The 26,429-nt window shown below is 33.6% G+C and overlaps 1 protein-coding gene across 1 annotated transcript; it reads right to left on the minus strand.

Moving 5' to 3' along the window:
* Positions 1-6,257: 6,257 nt before the first annotated feature.
* Positions 6,258-26,220, minus strand: LOC125063516 (mitogen-activated protein kinase kinase kinase 7). The gene is made up of 10 exons (XM_047670000.1): positions 25,955-26,220; positions 25,588-25,887; positions 25,281-25,460; positions 24,649-24,784; positions 24,276-24,376; positions 21,741-22,463; positions 21,053-21,143; positions 7,664-7,842; positions 7,145-7,255; positions 6,258-6,648 (listed from the first exon to the last, which is right to left on the minus strand). Exons 1-10 carry the CDS (start codon positions 26,036-26,038, stop codon positions 6,553-6,555), a joined length of 2,001 nt encoding a protein of 666 aa, XP_047525956.1. The 5' UTR covers positions 26,039-26,220; the 3' UTR covers positions 6,258-6,552.
* Between the last annotated feature and the right edge of the window lie 209 nt (positions 26,221-26,429).

Here is a 26,429-nt window from a genome sequence, read left to right on the forward strand (position 1 = left end):
TTAATGTTCTTTATGTATTTAAAACGTCTTAAAAACCTTATGTATTTAGGTAAATATATACATTATACATGTTCAAATTCTGAAATATCTCCCAAATAATCTACTTAAATATGTCTTTCCATTATTATGTACCACAGAAAGCAGCTCCTTAATTTGTGTATTTGAACGCAATTTCTAATAGGCTAAAGGAATTTCTATGATGCCTACTTTTGTTTTCCACGTGTGAAGTGATAAGTCACAAGTTATGACGTTTTCCAGAAATTATCACGAATTTATTGTTAATGTTCCATAATTATTTAAAGCTTATATCTGTTTCGAGTTCTGTGACTGTAGAAGTTTTTTGTAAAAAAAATTTTGAATGTACTTTGATTTTACATTTCCGTTTATTTTCTCGATGAACAATTGACAGTTTAGAATACTAAAATTTTTCAATTACAAATACAATTGTTTGATATGTTTTTTGAATGATTTTTCCATTATTTCAGTTTGGTTTTGCAATTCTACGCGTCACCTTTATTTCATTTTCCTGTCTTGGAGACTTACGCTTTAGAGGAACATTCATTGTTAAATATATACGTAAACTCTTTATAATTATTTGATCACGACCATAAAAAAACAATTTTATACACCTTTGTAATAAGATGTCATTTTGTTATCGAGTGAATAAAAATGGAAAAGTATGCTACCTTGGTAAACACATACAGGTGTTCACTAGACAGAGATAAAATAGTTTTTAGAGGATCTATCTATTCAATAAGATTTTAACAGTAGAACTATTATCTGCATATTTTCTAGCACTCTGTTGATTGATATATTTTCCTATCATATTTAGAAGGCTAGGGCACTCTGTGCCATAATTATGCTTCCTTCTTCATGTAAACCCCGTTTTAACGTTTTCTTAATGGAAATTTATCATCTTCGAGTAATTTTTTAATTGTCAAGTCTTGCAAGCCTCGAGAGTAATTGTAACGCGGGTGTGGAGAATAAATTTGACAGTATTTGACAAACGGGTCCTTTTTTGATTTCTTTTACGTGATTTCCCGATTGGGTCAAAATTTAACTACGTAATGCAATAAATAACGGTTAAAATTATTTATTGCATTAGTAGTTAAATTTTCGTATATTATTCCGTTAGTTTTTCTACCACATTGAAAATAACTTATATTGCAATGTGTATTACAATTTTTAAACACTGGCCTGAAAAAAGCCATGATTAACGTGTTCCTTTAAAGTATATAGAGAAAAACACCGCTATTATCGCGATTGTATCATTATTACTTTGAATTCTTGTGTAAATAAAAATTGTGTAGTACTTATCTTTGAGTATTTTGCTGACCTTACAGGACCTATCAAATTCGTTCTTCATATCTACGACTTGGGGCGTAGGTTGTCTTTACTCGAAGATGTATGACTATTTTTAAAGTTACTATTTTCTTTAGTAATGCTTATTTACTGCCAGTGTTAGGACTTATTTTCATTAAATTTATTGAATGATTTTATATAAATGTATGTTACGTCGCATGGTTGTTATATTATATATTTAATTTCGTTGCAACAAGAGATTGTAACATTAGATATTTTTATAAATATTTATAAAACGCGCTAAATCTGCATATTGATTCTAATCATTCCATAAATTAAAAGTTAATAAAATTTCAATTGAATCTATTCTACTTAATATTTTTATCTTAAAATATTTCAAAGTTGCCATCTCTGTGCTGTTTATTGAAAAATCAGTGGATACAAAAATATGTAAAACAGGGAATTGTGTGCAGGTTTATCGAATACACTTCTACTGTTGCCTTAATTTGTATGTCTCAAATTCTTGTATTACAAAATGTTGAATTTACTCTTTATTATATAAGAATGAGAATAATTTAGTGCATATCGAGTAGAATAGGCGCTGAATGGAATTGCCTATATTATCATAGTTAATCTAGGTATATATTTTATAATTACGTATGGTAACCCTCGATATTTGGTAGTAGTAATTATACTGATTTTAATGGCATTTAAGTAATTTTGAATTGAATACGATTTCGGCATTTCGTGTAATTCGAGATTATTATCTTGGTAATGAGGGTGTTTTATAAATGTTAAAAACGATTCTAACGAATTTAATTGAGATTTATTAATTTGGAGATTATTTATTTTGAAATTTGGCATTTTAAAATTTAAGGGTCGCATCACAATTTATTTTTCCTAACAGATTATTTTAATAGGTTTGTTAATAAGTTAGTTATTGACGAAAATTTCATTTCTATCAGTCAATAAATAGGCGAATATGTAATTATTGTAAATAATTTGTTACGTCCATTTCGTCCAATCGATGATTGCATCGAAAAAGCATTTATTTGTTAGAAACACAGAATCTCTAAGATATTTTGATTTGTAAATATTATAACGTGCCAAATTCAGTTTTTATATTATTTATTCTGTAATGTTTCACCATTCCAATAGTCAACAATTAAAAATAAAAATATTTTGACTGAAATCGTGTTTTTTTACATTTCCTTACCCATGTCAGGCTTGCGTGCATGGTTCATCGTCTATCCATTATTCGATTGGTTTATGGTTAACGGAATCATAGTCCTGAGACCGAAATGAAATCATCGATCGATCGATCGATTGAAAGTTTTATCAATTAATATCCTATAGAAATCGGCGGTTTTTACTATAATTCTTACCGTTGATAGTGTTGGTAAGCGCTTAAAATGTCTGCTGTGTGTTGGCTGGGCAGATTTTTATACCATTAAGCTGCAGGCTTGTAGGTACTGTGTTATCAAAAGTTCCACCAAATCGAAAAACAAGTTATAGATATAGCTTCTAAAGTACCATATAGAAGCTATATCCAAACGAAAAATAATTAGTCCAAATTATATGACAAATTAGTTTTTCTCCAGAATTATGTTGCTAGTTAACTTTTGTAGTGGTTTATTAGCCAAAAAATTTTTAATTTATTCAGTAATAATAATTTAAATAATTAACACGATAAAAACGCTTGTTTCCTTTACTTCTGCTTTTGTGAAATAGTTTTTAGTCTTTCTCTCATATTGGAATCCGAATCGCAAAACAGCATGGTTCATAAATAGGAGCATACTCAAGAGTCAAAGACAATTGTTCCTTAAGTTTGGACTTACACTACGGGAGTACATACTCGTACTGACTCATGTATATAGTATTGGTGATATGTTACTTTTTTCTCACCCCAACAAAAATGATATTAAGATGTACCCAATAGAAAATGGGATATAACAAATTAAAATTCGACATACAGCTTGCATGTCAAAGTCAATCCGGATTCGTTTAGCGATCAGCAATTCCATTATCTTCCACCTACTTTGTTTGAGCAGTGATGGAGGGTTTATGATGATAGATAAAACGGATGTTGCAACAGACTGATAAATTGGCACCACACATACCTTTAGAGCATACTTTAGACGACATGGGTCCCGGGTTCGATCCCCGGCTGAGACGAACATCGATGTGATGAGCATTTGGTGTTGTGCTTAGGTCTTGGGTGTTTAAATATGTATTTGTATGTCTATCTATCTATAATATGTATGTATATCCGTTGCCTAGTACCCATAACACAAGCTTCACCAGCTTAGCATGGGACTAGGTCAATTGGTGTGAATTGTCTTTAAAAAAAAATACTAACTTTACGATTCTTGTGTACAACATAACTAGCTGTACTACGCCTTAGTTTAAGTCTCTAACTTCCAATAGTGTAAACGATATCAAAAATGAGTTTGTTTGTAGCCGCGATCCCAATGTGAAATCAGCGCTACGGATATTGAGAGAACTACGTCGAACAAATCGTCGGGATCCAGGGTAAGAATTGTACATAATAAATGATCGAGGACTAACTTGATCATATATTTAAACGACGCGTGTTAGAGCTTGTTTTCATAATGTTAAGTACGTTCACGGAGTGCTGCTCAAGTTTTTTCTACTTTTTTTTCCTACTTTTTTTTTCGGGTTAGTCGAAATTCGTTAACGAAGGCAATTGTTTAAGTCTACGCAGTTCGAATACATATCTTTCATGAATTTTAAAATTTATTGAGTTTTAATAACGACTTATTTTACAATGGACGAGTTATTGTCTCATAAGGTTGAAAAACTAACTGCGGTGAGTGAAAGAAAACATAAAATTCCATATACTTTATTAAACTTAACATTAACAATACTTATGTAATCTATATCTAAATTACATCTAATTAAATCATATTCACACCGAATACATAAATTAAATATTAATAAGAATGTAGTGGGGTTTGTAAACAGGCTGAGTTTCTCAGTAAAGTCGAAAATCGCTCGTTTACAAGGCCTTCTACATGTATTGTCAATCATAGCTAAAAGAGCCCTAAAACGTGCTCTCTTGAACGCTTTTGTGATTAGTTAAAACATCGTTTTTATTGAAAATCTACTGCAATAGTCTTTGCACACAAGTTCAGCATACAATTGTATCAAACATGTACCTTCATCATAAATAACTAAATCAGTAAATTACATTGTTTAATTAAGTTTCATCGTCACGTGATCACATTTTAAAAGACATGACTTATCGGGACTTACGGGAGTCGAACTTAGCGCTAAGTCACAACTCTTAAAAGAATCAGAAACGAGTCTAAGTGCGTATCCCGTACGTCAAAATATATTGGATTTAAAATACAAGATCATACTTCGCGCTAAGTTTCAATGCATCTAATTATATCCATTGTGTGCAAAAAAATTCAAATTAAATAAAAAACAAACGGAGTCAAATAAAACGACGGAATTAATCAATTCCAATTATAAAGCGACTAAAAAGGAACTCATACATTAAAATGTGTATAGGCATAGCTATTAAAATCAAATTCTCTATCTCTTTCTCCTCTTATGTATTGAAATGAGATCGCATAACCAACGATTTTCGATATTCAAACCTCTTTTAAAATGTTATTTATTTATTGTTATGTTTTATTTATTCCACAGATTTGGCGGAGCCATTCATCCCAACACTGAGTATCTTTACGAACCAAGGTTGTATATTTTGCTCACTCAGACTTTTTTAGTTTTATAAGCGTGTCGATTACCTAAATCGTCGGAATTCCGCCCCGAGAGTATAGCCAGAAGCAGGCACTTTCTTTAGCATTATAATCATGGCATAGTATTTAAGTAATATCCAATATTATTTAAAACACCTTCCGTTGACCCAGGCACCGTATACCACCAGTTTCTTTTTGGTATTTGTAAAAAAAATCAAATGTTATAAAGATTATTTTTTTTAGACCTAAATAAATTAAAGTCATAACCTGAGTTAAGACCTAAATAAATTAAAATCATAACCCGAGTTAAGACCTAAATAAATTAAAGTCATAACCCGAGTTAAGACCTAAATAAATTAAAGTCATAACCCGAGTTAAGACCTATATACATTAAAGTCATAACCCGAGTTAAGACCTAAATAAATTAAAGTTATAACCCGAGTTAAGACCTAAATTAATTAAAGTCATAACCTGAGATAAGACCTAAATAAATTATACACGAAGTGCATGTAACTATTTCAAAATGTGGTCAATTGGCGTCAGTCGCGATTTAGAAAATGCTTAGCTCTAAACTCTTAGAACTTTAGGAGAGGAATATCGTCAATCATATTAAGTAATGCTTTCGTGATATTTATCCTCGTAAACTTATTAATTAAAAGCATTATGTTTGTGCACGCCGTTAGCACATATTATTGAGGCCACACATTGGTTCTATTATTGCCAGTTCTTCTCTTCCGTTCTACGTCTTTGAGAAAGTACAGTAAATGTAAAATTAGAAGCATTTAATGTATATTTCTTTTTTGACGTTCATAAGTGTACATTGTGTTACCTATATGAATAAATGATTTTGACTTTTGACTTTGGCATTGTGTATAAATTGTTTCTTTTCTTATTATTTTTTCTTGTGTCCGTGTTGGTGCTTTCCCGTTTTAACAGTTAATGATGAAAATTCTGTATAGCTATGCCTATAATATAATGAAAAACTCGTTCGGCGACTTGAGATCAATGTAGTAACGATGTACTCTAAGTCTTTCGCATTCACCGCGATCACACGCATCGGGACTAGATAACCTCAAAGTACTAAAGTCCAGTTTGACTAGATTTAGTATTTAATACGAAACGCGTAAACCTTCAGTACTAAATACGCGTTTAAAGTTTTATTTAAATGTACTCTCGTAAACCAAAATTATAATTATGTAAAAATAAGTAAAATTAAAAAAAATCGCATCGCAGTACCATTTTTTATATTTTTTTTTAAGTACTTAAAATGTTTAATCCCAGACTAGTAACAAGTTTTTTTTTAATTATTGTTACCTACAACAACTTTTCGATTCAATGTATTGTTCTAAGAAAACCTTGAAAAAATAAATTACTTCAACGTTAACTATAACTTACAAAATGGCGTCTATAAATCTCAAACGTTTTCCGAAAGTATTCCATGTCAAAAATCAAAATGACAATTGACCTAATTGGACAAATGCGTGTGGTCCGCGGCGTCACGTGACGTCAGGGTCGTGTGACGTCACTGGTGGGGCGCATCCTCTCCCAGAAGCCAGCTTTCATTTTCCGCGCGAGTTACTTGGTTCTTCAATGTACAGTAAAGTTTTATTAACGAATCCTGAAACAAATATTAAAAAATATAAAAGTTGTTTTGGGAATAGAAAGAAATGTGTGTTTCATGTGGAAACCATAGAATCTAGACTTTTCTAGACATTAACATACCAAATTGCGTTTTCTAAAACCGCTGACGGCTTATATAAATGTTTCATTAATTATTTGTTGCCTTGTTTAATAATTATTAAGAATTAAAAAAAAAATTGTAAGACCTGTTTGTCAGCCAATATGACTTATATTAAAAAGAATACTTCGAAAATATCTTCTGGGATTTTCGAAAGTGTAATCAGTAATAATAAAAATTATAAACATCATTATTCAATCAATTTAGATTTGATAAATCAAAACTTTCAAGACAGGTTTTTCAGACAAATATCATAAAGAAAATTTATCAGAGAAATACTAGACAGGAAACATATTTCTTGTTCTCTTTCGAGTAGGTTTTCGACAATTAATTTTTTTTTCTAATATATGACCTAAAGCAAATTGAGCTTTGCTACCTTTTCATTTTCAAGCTGTATAATCTCTCTCTTTTGTCGCAACTCTTCATCATCCATTTTTTCTTCGAGTTCCGATTTGTGTTTGCTCAAGTACGCCAGCTCTGTTTGTATCTGAAATATAAAAACAAAATGTATTATGAAACCAATCTCCCGCATCTTTGTTTGTAATAATGAGTAATAATATCAGCGGCGATACAACCCTCATTCATTCTGAAATCGGTAACTTCACCATAAGAATAAGTGTTAATTATATACATGAAAATAAATACCCATTGGTGCATAGCCGGGATTTCAATGCATGATCAGGGTTCAGATGGTAAGCTTATAACCGCTAGGTGAAGCTTATAACTACTTTTGTGGTCAGGGCCCGTAATTGTTAAAACCTTGAATCTATCGTATATTTTTATTTATTCATGTTAAAATTTAAATTGTCAGAAAAAAACATTAACCGTAATTGGAATGCAAGATATAAACTTCCATTTATAAAACATATGAAAGAAGCTGATCTAAAAAACGTACCTTGAGATACTCCTGCGCCAACTGCTTGTGTTCCTCAAATATCCGCTTGGATTCTTCGTTTGTGAGGTCAGGCGAGATAGGCCTTAAGTGAGGGTCCAGCATCATGTGCATAGAATCAAGATCTGGGTCAGGTTCGGTGGCCGGGGCCGCGCCTTCCGCGCCCGAACTACTGCTGTTACCTGAAAACAAAATCTGTTCGTTAACTAATAACAATATTCAGTTCGTTAAATAATAATATTTTGAATAATTTTATATACATAATAAGTGTAATCAGGCTACAACATTATTAGATACAGTTTATGTAATATTTGGACCATTTAAAAAGCGTTTACAACATTTTTGAAAGACTTAAATTTTTAGTTTAGTTTTGATTTTTTTGCGTTTTAAATGAAATTTGAATAAAATGAGCCAATATAAATTAATAGACAATTTAGTTTCGAAAGATATGTAATAAACATACGTTTATTTGTCTATTACAATTGTCTATGAAATATCTTAAGATAGATGCTATTACTTTTTAATCTATGGTATGTTTAAAGAAATAGAGGAAATTTCTATCAAGGGTAATTTATTTTTACTTTTCCTTGTAACGCATAATTATTAAATAACGCTCTTTATTGTAACACAAATTTCGATCAATTTACAACCACAAAGCCGTATTTCCAATGTCGTTAATAGCAATTAGATAACGTAATAAGAGTTTATAATAGATCCAAAAGAATCATACGCAGTTCTTTAGCAGGGTTAAAATACGTCAAGAGTTAATTTTACTCCCGCTGCTGATGTCAGACGTTCACCTAGATTTTAAACTTTACCCACGCGTAGATGGCAGCAGTGAAACTAAACAAAGCTCAGTGATAACACCGAAGCACATAGAACTAAAGGTTGAGAACACTTAAAATCACACAAAAAACTCACAAGAAATGCACAAAAATAATCGCGACTATTTAGGACGCACTGACGTAAAATGTGGCCTACAGAACTTCCGCGTTTAGACGCGTTCGAGCAGCGAGACTCACTGTAAAATATCCAACTACAGCTGACTGTATCCCTGATGGTTGTGAGGATGGTGTCGCGAGGGTCGCGGGACCGGAGGGGCGGAGGCAACGGGGGCATGGCGCGTGCGTTCGCCAAGACACTGCGACAGGCACTGCGCGCCAAAGCCCGAGATGCGGCTACAGACCACGCAGCGTACACGGCGCTTTGTTATATCACCATCACCAGGTAGACAGACACAGGTGTGACTACCAAGACTATCTTGTGTTGTGATAACCGAAAACCTCAATGTATATTAAGGCTTTCGGTAAGGTGGCCAAAATTGTGTTATAAATGTACGACTTATAAGTTTAAAAGTTAATTAAAATATGAAAAATCTTCTCAATATTTTTTATAAATTGAAGTAAAAACTGTTTAAGTCAATTTTCTTCAATATAGATGGGTAAAGAAAAGCGCTTAAAAGCAGGCAATACATGCCGCTGGCTCGAAATAAGTGAGAGAGCCGGGAACGGACGATGCAACAACAAACCGACGCTATTCACGGTGGGATGACTCAGAGACGTCAGCCCGAGCTAAATGCGGACGCCGTGCGCTGCCGCCCTTCGTCAGCTTTTCTGCTTTCCGCTGGCAGGGCGGGATCTCTGCAACAGGTCGACGACCCCGGCCCACGCATGCAGGAGGGATTCCTATTACTACACACCCGCACGGTGGCCACTTGCATGTCGAGTCAAAATGTATTAAGAAAATAAAGACGATCCATGTTCATACGGATAGTACTCGCTCATTCAGTAACAAGGAACAGTTAATTGTGGCAGTGCGGTCGACCCTAATTCATAAAATGATCGCGGTGCACCAGCCAAAGTGCAGTGCGAAAAACACGTACTTAACGTGTTAACAATTAATGAGCACCTCCCTTATGACATAAACGAGGACAGGAGAAATCTTTAATCATCGCCTTTTAACACGTCTGTGCTAAGCCGTGTGCATAAGTTAAATTGTTTTCTTCTAATCTTATTTGGGCTATGACGGTGTATTACAAAACGCCGAGCACGTGCCCTTATAACGTAGTTGATTCGGTGTGCCAATTTCAATGTTTACGATATATAACTATCACAGTCCTAAGGAGTGCCCAAAATAATCCAAGATATAAAATTTTACGCGTGTCGGAAGTGAATGGCAATGTTTAAAATTTCGTACGACGCCTTCCCCATTATTCCATATTTTCAATTTATTTAAATAATATACATAATGTAACATGATTTGTTGAAACTATTCACGGTATAGTATTGTCTTTTATTACCATAAATTTGACACGTATAAACTTCCGTGACCACGCACGCTGTAAAGCACGCGAATCGTCGGAAAAAAAATTAATTATGTAAAATAATTAAAGTTTATAACAGTACATAACTTCAATCCGGTAACAAAGTGTTTTCTTTAAATATTCATGGTATGTTGAGAGTTGTAGGAATATACGCGACCTTGGTAAAGTACCAAACTGCTGAAAAACATCCATTGTTCGACATTATTATATTGTGAAATTGACAATTACGAATACAAGGAAGACACTTCAGTTAGTGTAATATTCAGCATATGTGGATAATTGCGACAAAGGCGCGATAATTAACGCATACGCATGTCGCTGACAGGCATCTGGCATACTGGGAGAGCTGTTGACTGATAGTCTCCGGGCATTCGTTAGATCATGACTAATACACGACACATTTTACGACTGCGAACATCGATGAACCATAAAACTTTAACTAGGGAAGTTTACGCGTACATGTATTTCAATTTCTCAGACTAGTAACCGAGTGGACTGGACCAAATTGGACTTCCTTTAGCATGAGTAATAAAACTACAACGCAATATAATTTTTATGGCCTCGGTGATTAATTTATATATATGTATTTTCTTTATGTCTTTGGTCCCAAAACATATAATATTAAAAAAAACAATGGATACTACTACAGGTTAAAATTAACTCTGTCACTATACGCATTATGTAGTTCTAACCGAAGCAAATGTTTCTAAACTTCGCTTGATGTCATTGTATTGTCCAGCCAATATAAAAGATATTCTAAGGCTAAGGTCACGAGGCACTTGACGGATCAGCTCAGGTGTCACGCTAAGCATTAGATACATTGAAAAATTACAAAGGATGAAATTAGTTTTGGCAAGCTACATTGTTAACTAAACGCTTATATATTATGCTAACATGATGTTAGACACAGCTATTTTTGGTTGGGCACCACTAAGGGCAGAGGGTAAGCTTTAGGATTTACGACAGACACAAAAAACAGCTTTTCACTGTTAATACGAAACTAATCAAATCCAACTGGCTGCCATAAACATGTTTCCTTAATATCGGTTCTCTGGCTTTGATCGGAGACATTAATATGTTTTCAATTTCGGAACGTCCCGACGGCTCACAGACAAATCGTATATAGAGTATATTTCATTGAAGTATTTATAAACGGTGACACATTTAGTTTTAATTAAAACTAGCCAGATAAAAGAATCCGCAGGAATTTTAAGAGGACATATGTAATTAGGTAGGAAAGATTGAAATGCTGACACTTACTTTAATGTCGTGTGCCAAAAAGCTGAATGTACAAAATTGTAATGTTAGATTAACGTTGGGCAGATGACAGGCACGTAGTAGATTTAAAAAAAGTCTGATTCATCCGCACTTTCATTCGATACGGAAATATCTGTACGAATTTAGGTGTCCTTGTACTGTTTTAAAACAAAAATATAAAGGACAATAATACACAGCTCAAATTAGTGATGAAACATTGGAAATAATTTATTGGCACGTACACCTTCATATTTTTTTACGGGCAGCAAGTTTATTAAAATACGGACAGGTTTTGGTTTTGCTTCTGTGAATCAACGCATTCATTGCGAAACAAAAACGTATGCAAATAATAAGTACAATACAACATTTCTTGTTTTTTAAAGTAAGTTTATTTTAATTCATGATTGACTTGTTTCCAAAACTATAGTTAGCAGACAACCACGAACATAACATTAGTGAGTACTAATATGATTGATTTTATATAGAGTATATAAAGTGTTATTCTTCGTAAGTTTTTTTAACTTCTCAAAGGACTTCTATAATTACATAATTAAGGCTTTGGTAAGTATGGCATATTAATTTAATAGAAATTTTATTTAGTTTTGGGGGCTTATGAAGCATCTATATAAATAACTTAACTGTTCTTATTATTATGACATTTGCATGCCTATTTTTATATAGCTGATTTTGCGGTTTTTTTTGTAATAAATAAATCTCAATGTACCACTTTCTTTGCAAATAAACGATTTATTATTATTAATATCACAAGGTATCACCTAAATGTCAAAAAATTTAATACGTCTAAATATATGGCACACTTCAAGATCTATTTCCATCAAAATGAAAAACTATATATCTCTCCAACTGAACTATGTATATCCATTAATCTTTTGACGGTTTTCAGAGAGCACATTGAAATATAGATATTTAAAGCGGATTAATGTGCGTTGTCGGTGAAATGGTTAGCTATTTAGCGCCTATTGTAAAGAGGGCAGTTTACAATTCCGTGCCAACTTCTACACCAAAATCTAGGGCGATCATCGTTAACGTTCTATATACGTGATCGGTTCCAGATTACATCAAAGACAGTAACCAGGAGCTTGTTATAGGACTAGGGACTTCGTAAGCTCGATTAGCGACGAAAATGTTTACAAATACTAATAGGTATATATGTCACCGTAAAATTGTAAACACCGTTAGATTGTAATCTATCTCGCGAGATTATAAACTGTCGAAAGATTGTGAACCTCAGCTTACTGCTTACAATTTTACGTTAACATATATATTTTAACGGACTAGTTACGAGTAGTTCAGATAGTACTTTTAAGAATACGTATATTATTGTTTCAATTTTAATAAAGATAATGGCTAATTAGGATATTATAGTACTGTGAAAGAACTTGCGAATTGAATTAATTTTTCATTTGTACCAAAGGCCAACATTTTAATAGATCCAACATGCATTTTACTTCGATTTTTGGTCGTAAATAAAATAAAATAAAAAAGCTGCTGGAAAATTATTTGTACTGGTAATGTGATAAAGTAATCCAACATTTAATATAAAAAACGACTAGTAGAAAGTCAAAAAAGAAGTCTAATAGCAGCAGGAAGCAATACAAAAGCGATTGGCAAAGGCATCGTTGTAAAATAGTATTGTGAGTCATGCATATGTTTGGACGAGTGCTACCAAATAAGCTACACTGAATAACTACTGAAAAGTAAAGATTCAAAACTCAAATTCTATTATATATGGCATGGGGAAGCCTCTTATGGAGGTGGTTATACGGAATTGAAACATTTTACAATATGGAAAACGCTTTTAGCTTATAAAAATAACTTCAATGCTTTACATTAAGTCATTCAGTAGAACCCTGTTATACTAGAAATTTACATACTTATTTAAATATTTAATTTGGAAGCAAATTTATAGGCCCTAGATTTAGGTTGTAACGCAAGAATTTAATTATATATATAGAAACACTGAATAATTTGTAAGAATGATTAGAAAGTATCATACTTTAGAAAAAAATTAAGGACCGCAAGATATTTGTACAATAATTTATAATTGAATCTACGATAGTCAAGGAGTGACGCCAGCTACAATCTTTTTAAACAGTCCTTAAAATTTTTATCTAAAATTACGAGGAAATAATCTTTACTATAACTTTTATCCCCTTTACAAATACTACTCTAGACTACTTCTCAGTATTATAATTTTTTTAAATACGCGCTGAAATAATCTGGACTCATGTGATTTCTAAATGTATTTTAAATCGACTTTTCATTATCTGCGTCCAAACAATCATTAATTTAGCATTTTGTTGGCTGACATCAAAATTTCTTTAATGAAATGTTGCTATGGAATATTCACTTTATTAAAAGCTTTAAAGTGTATATAAATGTAGAAAGCATGTTTCATAAATGCTAGAATAATTTAGCAATTATCGTCAGACGTTATGTATTTTTCTTTTACGTCATGGGACTACTATATTCGAATTAGAAATGAAAGTAAAACATTATTTCTAAGGGCCATCACGGTAAGCGAAGCGTAACGACTTTTACGTAAACAAGCGATGATGATCTGCGGCCAGCGGTGTGACGCAGGCGCAGACCCCGACCTACTTACGTTGTCAAAAAAACCCAGATGCTACTAGATTATATCGAGAGGGCTTGTTCCCGATGTTTAGTATGAGTTTACATTAATTAAATTTAACTCCACAGTCGTGGTTTGTATGGTACATAAGGCAAACGACCAGGTTTTGAGCAGGCACTCTGATACTAATCACCGCCTACCTGCAACTTTCAAACCAGTGTTTGCAGGAAAATTTCATACAGACATTACTATGATTACTTTAAAATTATTGTAATATTAAAGGATTGATTTGAACGATGCAATTGGCGGGAGGCGGCACAGGAAGCGCTAGAAGATTCTCATTTATAGGCTTTTTATACACCTTTTGGTCGCAAAGCCAGCAAGAATGAGTGAGTGCTTCAAACGAACGAAGGACCTTTAATGTAGCCCAAATTTTCGCAAACCATAGGTTTACCGAATGTCAACACGCACTAGGTACCTGAATAGAAATAACAGATGTCATATATTTTGATTATATCTAGAGCGGCTTAGTCATAACGCACGATGCCAACGCTTGCGCACAACATCGATGCTATAAAGGCAATTGTATTCTCTGAATCACCGTTAAGCGCCGTCTGCAAAATGTCTCACTACTCCACATTTATTAGGCCGAAATATTTTTCACGAGAGCTATAAAATTCAAAGGGTATTAACGTTCATTATTCAAACTTATTTTCAGTGTCAACAAACATCATAATTCATTTGTAATCAACAAAGGGCCGTAAACTGTAAACAATCGTAATGTATTTAACATCAAAGTGCAAACAGCTGGTCCGGCATAAATTTTCTAGGCATTTAGAATGACAATGGACATACAGCCTATTTGCAACTAAAAGCTCACTCACAAAATAATTAGCCATGATTCACGGTCTTAACGAAAAGTTCTATCGTCGCTGCACGGACGTTTGCCGAAAGATTTGGCATTGCCATCAGCCAATGATCCCAGTGTTTGATAATTTATACATTTAATGACGCGTGCTTTTTATTTTGGTTATGATTTGATAGATGTGGGCAAGTGGAGTGATTTGTCATAATACTATTATTTACTATATTAATTTAACAAATTACATTGCTTCAGGGGTTTTATAATTGTTTAGTGATTAATTTTCCGTAGCTCAACTCTTCATGGTAGATGCAAAGCAAATAGGTTGGAGGTTCTAGATTCCAGTGAGAAAACCTTTTTTTAGCTTAAAAGATAGGGCAAGCTGATTGAGAAGCTAAGTAGAAACTTATCTGGTGTAGGGTAGAATTTAATTTTTATATATAAATTCACCGTGTCACTTTGTATATAAGAAATAAAACTTAATTTTTACTTCTATAATTAAATTTAATTTTACTGCAAATTTAGTTAGGTTTTTTTTTTATTCACAATATACAGCCATTGAAACATGAACCAGTTTCTTTTAGCTAAAGCACTATCTTCTTTTCATTACAGCGTAAACATACAATTCTACAAGAAGAGAAGAATAAGTTATTAGTAAAAAGGTGTTAAGGTGTAAGGGTCATTCAGTTTTATTGATAGAGTCCTAAAACTTATTTCCTTCATTGCTAAATTGTACTGTGAATCAACAACTTAGCAACTTACATTGTAACTGAAGTATTAATAAATCTGATATCATTCAATACAAGTAAAATCAATCGGCATATCCAATACAAAATTACTCACTCATGAAAACGTCAACAAACACTTCCAACTTATTAGAAATCTCTTTCACAGTTATCGAAACTTGTACGGAACAATCCGTTTGCGGCATCTCACTGGTATATGTACGTGCACGGTTGCGTGCGTATACGTTGGAACGTATGACAAAGTTGCATCAGTGCAGCGATGCGCCGGCATTCAACGGCGGCGCGAGACTGTGCGTCGTCCCAACCCATGCCTTCCCGATAACCTTAAATTAGATTAATTGTAGCGAGCTGATTCATGCGTGTCTCTGTTGACATCCGACAAATGTGTAGGCTCAATATAACGGTCGTAGATTAAGATTCGCACTTAGCAAGCTACAATTGTTTAAAATAAAAGCTAATAGTCACGACGCAGGTGTGTCAAAGTTGTAGTTCCTTCAATTACTAAACAAAACAATTAGCTTCTTTATTCCTCCTTCATACACTGTTTAAATGCTGCCAAAATTTTGGTTATGAGGACTTTTAAGAGAAAAGATATAATTTTACAAATAGTAAAGATTTTATTACAAAAGGCGAATGATTCCAAAACGATTAAGAAAAATCAAAGAAGCCTGAATGGCATTTTAAGCTATTCATTAAACTGTAGCCATAAATTCGTATAATAGTTTTCAAGAAACGATAGAGCTAGCTGGCTCTCAGGCGGACGTTACTGTATAAAAATCAACACTTTTGTTTATTTGAGTAGCGCATAACGGGCAAGAAGCCCGCCGCGGCGGCACCCATGAAAATATTACGACTTATTTACTTTACCGCGATATTGCTCTTACCGCATTGACGTGGGCGCTGACTCAGCAGGGCACGCGCCATAGGATCGCCACTTACAAAATAGTCTGTCTAGTATTTTCAAAAGTCAGAGACTTAATAGATTTCAGGTTTTTAAGCTCCCATAGTGTTCATAACGTTGTATATGTTATCATTGATACTTAACAAGAAATTCTTCCCGGTTTGAAATTAGAATTCAAGTTTTTGAAGGGAAACCAAATAATTTAAATTTCAATATTTGTTTAAATGATCTTTGTTTCATGTCACAAATTTTGAATGATTGCACTGTGACAAGTAATACTCACCGTCAAAATTTTCTAAAATACAGACAAAATTTTCTTGACTAACCGGAAGCAAAAAATAAACAGTCTAGCTATTTGCGCGGACGCCTGTCAATATTAACTAGACAGGAAATGCTTTCATCACGCAAATCATGGAATTTCGAATCGCCTCGTCAAGCAAAAATACGGTTAGCTACGACAAGGAATATTTTTTTGTTAAAGAAGTGAAACTTCTTTATCGGGGTTGGAAAAAAAATTAGTGTAACATTTTTTCGTTACGCTTCACGTTTTTTCGGTTACGCGCCATGTTGCTTTTTGAAGTCAAACTTCTTTATCGGTGTTAGAATGAATTTTTTATCGACGTATGGGAGAAATTTTTATTTATTATTTATTGAAGTGAAACTTCTTTATCGGGGTTGGAAAAAAATGTAGTGTAACATTTTTTCGTTACGCGTCACATTTTTCGGTTACGCGCCATGTTGCTTTTTGAAGTCAAACTTCTTTATCGGCGTTGGAATGAAAGTTCTTTATCGACGTATGGGAGAAATTTTGTAGCAAATCGTCACGTTATTATTTATTATTCGACACTTAATATTTAAATGACAATTAAATACATTAAATTCCTAACATATATTCCTTTTTCCGTCCCTCTAAGTATCGGAAATCTAAACTTTTAGAATTGTATAAATATGAACAACACTTAAAGATTAGTTTGCCATAGAAGTTTCACTTCTGACATGTGTACTTTGTACACACACACATTTTTTTTTTAAATAGACCCTACCTCTCAAGCATAGTTAAACAGTATAATTATTGCAAGATATTTTTTTAAGTCCTAAAGATTTATATTTGATTTATCATATCTTCCACTGCAATTTCATAATCAGTTCCGCATGCATAATTAGAGGTGTGATGTATTGTGAATCATTATATAAATGTTGATTAATCGAACCGAGACTTCCTGGAGGTGGACATAATACTAGCGGGAATAAAACGGTACCAACAACCCCGTTCAAGATCTAACAATACTTTAGATCGGTCGTTGGTCCCTCGCGGTTCCTAGAAGGTAAGCGGACACAGTCTAAAATAGTAACGGCCTCTTCCGAGAACGGTGACTCATATCGGGACCGTCCTGAAACGCATCTGGACTGAACTATGTCGCTGCTAGAACTATAATTTAGATTCGTGATATTCACTTAGGTAATCAATATACTGAAAATGAAGGCGTATAGCCTACTAGACATGTTAAAAATGTTATAATACAGATTTTTCATAATGTATAATTTTAAGAACCATAAGGTTTAAATATGTTCCGCCTGGAAACGATGTATATTTTAATACCAAAAACATAATTGCGAATGGTTGAATTAATATTTTTGGTACAAATATACCGCAAGGTGAGATTTTATTTTCTATTATACTAGCTGTTTGAAATAAACATTTGTAATTTAGGTGAAACCTTGAAGTTAAATAGGTTATACGAATTTAGATTTTTAGCACACAATAAAAGGCTCGCAACCGATGATCAAATAGGTCATTTGACGATACTGATTATAAATAATTTAGATACTGTCATGTGAATATGCGTTCTATATTTTAATACAAATTTTTCATTTATAAAATGAAAGAAAGATGTTTTTAGACATTTATTTGACGTGGCGAATGGGCAGTACTAGTACTTTGAAGCCCTATAACGCTTAATAGGACTAGAATGCTGTAGGCTTAGCGATAGATCATTTCATTGCTTCATTTATCGGTTTTAGACAACAAAGTTTTATTTATTTACTATATATTTTATTATCTATACCAAGAAACATTATTTTAAATCAAGTTTTCTGTCACTATCTAATAAGGAAAAATCATAGTACCATATGATTAATGCTATTAAATTTGTGAAACAAAAAATATAATAACACAATTGTTATCGACTGTACCGTAATGAGTAACTCCCAAACAATTTGCAAACGTATCATGTCAAATGGCAACGTTGTTTGTGCCGCGCTTCTAAGAAGCGGGCTAAGAGTTCTTTTAGTAATAAAACTACATTTAGGCCGCGGCTTCTGAGAAAGCAGTTTTATTTACGTTATGCTACTAGGCACCTAGGTATTACAAATACGAAATCAAACTTGACGTCAAAATCTACTAGAAAATCTTTTTTTTTTTTATAGAACGGGGTGCAGACGGGCAGGAGGCTCACCTGATGTTAAGTGATACTGCCGCCCATGGACACTCTCAATGCCAGAGGGCTCGCGTGTGCGTTGCCGGCCTTTTAAGAATTGGTACGCTCTTTTCTTGAAGGACCCTAAGTCGAATTGGTTCGGTAATACTTCAGTGGGCAGCTGGTTCCACATAGTGGTGGTGCGCGGCAGAAACTGCCTTGAAAAACGCTCAGTTGTGGAACTTCTGGAGAAGACACGTACGTCTACCTACTACGTCACCTATAGGACATTTTTCAAGCCTTACTCAAGCTAGGGGCAGGAAATGTCTTTTACAAGGTAATTAATTCAATACAAATAAACCAAAACCAAGCATAGCAGATCTAAAAGAGGTAACGTTACGCACCTTTGGCTTGCCTTAAAAAATACAAACAAAAGACAATTTGGATAAGTGATTCAGAGAAGTCCTGTCCCAGGATTATTTCGATACCATTGCTCATACAGTATTCATCGCTTACAAATGTTTACTCCGCATGAACTTGATTCATCTAAGAGGTTTCATAGTTTACAGATGTTTCATTATCAAATAGTTTCAAGGTTCCTAAATATTTATAATGAAATTAATGTAGCCAATTAGTCATTTCATTTAAACCGTGTAGAACTGATATTTATGTTTTCGAAATGTTTAGTGCAAAAGAATAAAATATACATTCTAAATAACAGTGTTGTTAATTTTTGACTCAATTTAAAAACATTCATCATATCCCATTGTGTTCAACACACGGAGAGTGATTCGTATCGTCGATTTAAGTAAGATAAAAGTTTAAATTAGTTTTCAACGTATTGCTTATGTAGGGAACAATACTAAAATATAAAGAATAAATTTATTTTAAATCTTTTCTTCAAATAGTATAGCATTCCCATAATTATAGGCAACTGGGCACTAATTTCTCCGTCAGTTGATAATATTTGCTTATGAGCTTATTGTCCTAGCCAATACGAAACAATGAAGAAAGGAAGTATTCGTAGTAAGTAGTTAGATATATTTCGAACTTTATTACAGCGAAAAAAATGTGAGGTCGTAGATTTTGTTTAGTCTATGGGTATGATCGCAAAATTTCATTGTGGGATTCTTACTAGTAAGGAAAAATGGTTAATTAATGTACATGTATGTAGATAATGATATTAAATGATGATAATGATATTTAATAAAAAAAAATATTGGTTGTTTGTAAAGTAGGTTTACGATCGAGATGTTTACGTGATAACGTCTTATTGGTGATATAAGTTTTTGGGAAGTAAGGAATTAATGAAGATAACAATTTTTTCAAATTTTAAATTACATCTATCGTTTTATTCACACTTTTGATGATAAATTTAAGGGTGTAAAATGACAAGTTTACTTATTCGACTATGATATACATTTTTCTTCATACATTCACGGAATGACTGGCAGCGCTCGAGATGAGACGGGAGATCGGTCCGTCTCTCTCTCGTTATACCTGCGATCGCGCTCGTGAGGTTTTGGTGTGACACAAGTTTCTGAACATGTCACCCGACTAAAACGATTTTAAAGACGTTATCACGTCAATAAGTAAATTTGCATGACTTTGAGCTTCATGAAAGCGTTTGCTTGTTTCTGTTAAATTCTGTTTATGCTGTGATGGAGAGTCAGATAAAGACGAAACGATGACACATTTAGCTTGATCAGCATCTCTCCAATGAGATATCAGATATATATGATGCAGGGTTTTATATTTATTACTAGCTGACCGGGCAAACGTCGTTTTGCCATGTATATCATTTATAATAAAAAAATAGGGGTTGATCGTAGAGGGGTGAAAGTTAGGGGTTGTATGTATTTTTAAATACTGTATCAAAAAAAAAAAAAACAGAAAAAAATATCTAAAAAATATAAAAAAATATTTAGGGCTACCCTACCCTTAACATTTAGGGGGATGAAAAATAAATGTCCGATTCTAAGACATACCCAATATGCACACAAAATTTCATGAGAATCGGTAGAGCCGTTTCGGAGGAGTTTAACCACAAACACCGCGACACGAGAATTTTATATATTTGATTATATTTCGGTTACCATCTTTACTAAAATTATACATTTGTAATGAATCTAAAAATCTGATTTCATATATTGTTTCATCTGATTTAAAATTAACAAATTATTTAGAAATAATTAACATACAGCATTGCGAAGTCAGGACAAGCTCACGTTTATCAATCAAGCATTTTTTTCAGCTGTTTAAATTAAGTTTAAGTAATTATTATTAAACTTACCAATCGGCATAAACTTGTCAAGTCCGCCTGTGTGCCTTACTTCAACATAGCCGTCAATATCTTGAAGTCCTTCACGCAATTCCCAAGAGTTCTGAAATGTTATAAGTTATTATTAATATAATGTTGTGTATAATAATTCCAATAAAGTCTTTTTTGGGCGTACTCTGCTGGTATGGTGAAAACAAATAACGTAAGAAAAATGTCTGACTTCCGTAAATCAAAATCGTATTGGATTGACTCCAAAAATCTAAGGGAGCGTCACGCAATTTTTGACACACACACCCCGCCCCCAATGTACCGCGCTGTAACGTTTTTATGTACCAAAGTACAGTACTGTACCCAAGTATAGTAAAACGTTTCGTGACCACCCAGTGACTCTTTATACCTAAAAGTTACCATTATGTGGTGTAAAGTACTAGAAAGTCGAAAATAATATTAACAATAACGCGTAATTCAATCCCCGCTCCGCATCGTAACGTTTTACAAAAGGACCCCCCCCCCCAAAATTCGCTCCCGTATGCCTAAACAACTAAGAAAACATATAACAAAACATGTCATATAAGGCTAATTTCAGGCATTTTCTGAAAGGGTCTCTATCAAGTGATAATGCTCACTAACTATCACTTTTTTTTATTACGTAAATTTACCAACTAATGAAAGCTAACAAGCCAATAGAAAGAAAACTTACAGGATCAACATCAATTTGCAATGGTGTCTGATATCTCGTATCACCAACATTCCCGTTGTATTCCCTTATCGGGGTCATAGGACTGTTTGCCGCACTCAATTTATCACAGTAATTCTGGTTATAATCCTCTTTACGGGACGAATTCGTGCTAAGAGCTGAGGGTGTCCTAGCTGGAGACTTATCGTTCTCCCTATTCCAATACTGCTCAATGTCAATATGCCTCGGATTCATATTCCCAATATTATAATTCACGATGGGCGATGGCCCACGAGGCGTTGATGATTCACTAAAAATATTGGGACTCCGAAACACTCTCAATGTATCTTGAGGGGTACTTCCTTCGCTGGGCAGACCCCGCTCCGATCCAGGCGAGTTTAGTTTAGCCAGTCGTCCCGGTTCCAACAACTCTAGCCTTTTTGGTTTCAAATCGGAGACTGTGGGTTTCGGTTCCATTAACACCTGTAATCTATTAACTTGGCTCTCTACAAAGCTTCTAGGCCGAGGGGAGAGTTTCCCCGTATTTCTTATTGAGTTTGATTCATTTGAAAATATGGGATTGTGGGCTTGTGTCATGTTTTCAGTGTCCGTGTCATAGATCTCCCGACTGTCATAGATCATGTAGTCGTCAGAGTATTCCTCCTCGTCTGCTTCGAGGTCATCGTAGTTGATTGGAGTATCGGCGCCGGGAAAGAATTCGCATAGTGCTTTCATAATCTCAACAACCTAAAAAAACAAAAAATTCTTTAAAAATATTCAATCTTAAGATATAAAAATTAGGTGTCACGTTGTTTGTCCGCTATAGACTAAACTACCGAACCGATATCAATCAAATTTGCACACCGTGTGTAGTTTGATCCAACTTAAAAGATAGGATAGCCAGGGCCGCGCCGCCCATGTGTGCGAAGTGTGCGATGCACACAGGCGCTAAGACAATAAGGGCGCCGCCACCGAAATTATTTATACTACAATATTCTTACGTACAATTGAAGTTTCATTTTACGCTTTGGGTTTTAGTTTACATTAATTACTCAGAGCTTAGCGAATCAAAAGAAATGCCGCTGCGCCGTGATTGAGTGTGTTTATGTCTTATGATTTCAATAATATGCCGACATACCTTGATAGAATCCAAAATGAACTAATTTTTATACTCGGTAACCAAATTCAACATTTTATTTTAAATTTATGTCTAATTAATAAATATTTTTCAATAATACTGGATTGTACTCCTGACGTTTCACACGAAGAGCAAATTAGTATGATAATAATATTTGTCAACTTTAACATGGAAACTAGAAAGTTGGAAATAAGAGAGCATTTCCTAGCTTTCTGTCAATCATAGATACAACTGGCGCTGGAGTAAGGTCATTTATAATAGAAAAACTAAATTACATTAATTTGGACATAAACAACTTAAGGGGACAAGGCTATGATAATGGCTCAAATATCCGCGGTAAGAATATTGCGGGAAGTAAATCTCCGCGCTTTTTATGTACCGTGCGCTAGCCATAGTTTAAATTTAATAGTAAACGACGCCAATCTCATACACGACTGGATTTTTTAATATTGTGCAATTATATAAATATTTTTCGTCCTCTACTAAAAGACGCGTTTTATTTTTCACGGCAATTGGCAAGCGGACGTTTTACCTATTTAAAAAAATATTATTTAAGTACCTAGGGATATTAAACTAAAATTTTTTTTCTTTCGGTAATTTTAAAAAATAAATAAAAAATATATTGAAACTTGAAGATTCGTAAAAAATAGGCCGAAAAATATAAATAGTTCCCTCAAAGGCCTGCAACACACCCGCTGAAAATGTCTATGGGCTGCGATGACTGCCATTTTTGTCCGTCGCTCAGGCTCGTTTGCCCCCTATAAAAAAAGGAGGCGCTTCATGGGTTTCGCACACAGGCGCTGCCGGGGGTCGGCGCGGCCCTGAGGATAGCTTACATCTCAATTTATACCCGCAATGTAATTTTATTGCAAAATATTTGTTTATTATTTGATAGTCACAATTCTAACAGATGGCGCTGTGTTGAAAGTACCAATGTTTCACATAAGCTACAATTTAATGGCATAACCACCAAAAAAGCATGGTGGTCCCCATGACTGGTGTTCTCCTACTGTTTCCCTTGAATAGGTTACTACTATGCAATATAACTAAAACCTTAGTCACAGCAACACTTGGCCGGTCTGCTAGTTTAATATAAATGAAGAAGTAAGCCTATGACCGGCATGATGGGAATGGGTATTTATATGATTCCTCGAATATTCACTCAGGGATTTACATAACCTATTTGTACAATATGTGACAGCACATTTTCTAATTATTGAGATAAACAAAATGAATTTATGAATTAAATAATATAAGAACATTCAGTATATGCAAATTTGGTATCTCACGAAGGGGCACTAGCATATTATCATCTTTTTTATCTGATGATATAATTTATGAAAATTTTTTGTTTGCTTAAATAGGCTGCTACATTTGCTTTACTTTCATTAAGTCTAGCCAGAAATTTTTCAAACATTTACCTTGGCCATGCTTGGTCTCTCTGAAGGAACTTTATGCCAACACTGAGTCATTAATTGCTCTATGGGTTCTGGACACCCTTCTATTAAATTAGGCCGCTCCCCTGAAAGAACATATAAAAAATAAGAACTCTTGTGTGTAAAATTGACAAAAATCAAACTACAATTTGTTTGTTGTTTAGCGTCGTCCATGCCAGATATTAAATAATGAAAAACAAACACTTAATGGTATCAAGGATGTTTCTATAACAGGATTTCAGTAAAATTTATGAACCAAACATATAAGAATAATTGCCAACCATAATGAGTGGAAAAGGTTATATATCAAAATAATACCGTTTTAAGGTTATAAATTTTATTTAAGTAAGACTTTTACCTGTATGAACTGCCCACATTATCCTATATGCTGTACCCCCTTCTTCAAATGGTTTTCTTCTGGATAAAACTTCCCATAAAATAATTCCCCATGAAAACACATCACATTTCTCTGTGTAAGAAGAGCCTTCAAATACCTGAAATTGATAGATTTTTCAATATAGAATAGTAGACTTGTTCTATAAGGCATTATACATTAAGACAAAAACACAATAGTTTCTACTTTTCATTTTCACAACAAAAAAACACTCCCTGTAAATTTTTATCACACCTTCACACTACTTCTCAAACAGATTTAAGCATATTGCACTGTGTGGATGGTCTATAATAGGTATAAACAAACAAAAATCAGACATAAGTTAACAGAAAACAAATCCTGAATTTTATGAAAATTATGTTGAGAATTGGTAAGTAACAATGTTCGTTATTTTATACAGCACTTTGGATGAACTATTATAATAATGTTTTGAGCTACTGCAGATCAGTAAATAAATCAAAATTATATTGATGACATATTGTTTTCACAGTTCGATCTATATCTATACCAAAACAATAAACAACAATAAAAACTTAGAAGATTTGAAAGCTCAAGTTAGTGTATAAAACTAAATTACAATTTAGAAAATATTTTACCTCTGGGGCCATCCAAGCAGCACTACCTTGATTATTAGTCATGTATGTGGCCTTATCAGCAGCAGTGCCAAAATCACAAATTTTCAATTTCTTTCCTCCTGCAACTAAAAGTAGGTTTGGAGGTTTAAGATCCCTGTGAATAAGTGGCTTTGGCTTCATAGCATGTAGATATGCCACACCCTGGAAAATTTGAATTGTAATTAATTACAGGAATAAATAATACATACACCACACAAACCTGGGATTTGAATTAGATAACATGTAACAAAATAACAAAATATTGAAACTTTCAATAAGCTTTAATTACCTCTGAACACTGTCTTGCCCAACTCATAGCATGAGCAGCAGTATATTTAGGTTTTGGCCGGACATGAAGAACATTGTATAAAGAGCCACCTTCAGCATACTCCATAACAAGACACACATGCGCACCTTGTGTACATGCTCCATACAACTGTACAATATTAGGATGAGAAACTCGAGACAATTGTCTCACTTCAATTGCGAATTGCCGTTTTTCTGCCTCCGAATTAATGTGCTTTACAGCAACAAATGTATTCCTCCAAAGACCCTTCCATACCACACCAAAAGCTCCTTTACCTACCACCTAATAACAAAAGAACATCTTAAAATTTTGAACTATTGAAATCAAAAACAAGTTTGTAAATAAATACCTGTAATTCCTGAATCTCATTGTAATCAATTTCCTCAACAAATGTTTGTTGAGTGAAAGAAGAGCCTTGCACATTTGAAGCCATCGGTTCACTTACTATCACATTATCAAAATAAATAACTGGTGAAGGTAATAGGTTTTTCCAAGATGTTGATTGAATTTTTAAGTAGAAGTGATAAAAATAGTTGAAAAAATCTATTTTCTCATTATTGTTTAGTAAAGAATAGCAACTGCGACAAGGACGCCATCTTTAATACTATAGATAATAGAGTAATAATTAACACAAATTACAGATTCTCAATTTAAAGAGAAAGAGAAATGTTATATTTGTGTCAATGTCATTGAGTGTGCTTCTCTATGGCGTAGAATTGATTCTCCCGGTTGCGACATGGCTGGTCAATTAAAATATAAATATTACTTTGGTATTACTATATAATCACGAATGTTACACATAAGTAACTCAGGCAAATTCTCCT

This window comes from Pieris napi, chromosome 3 (assembly GCF_905475465.1).
Source record: "Pieris napi chromosome 3, ilPieNapi1.2, whole genome shotgun sequence".
Taxonomy (NCBI): domain Eukaryota; kingdom Metazoa; phylum Arthropoda; class Insecta; order Lepidoptera; family Pieridae; genus Pieris; species Pieris napi.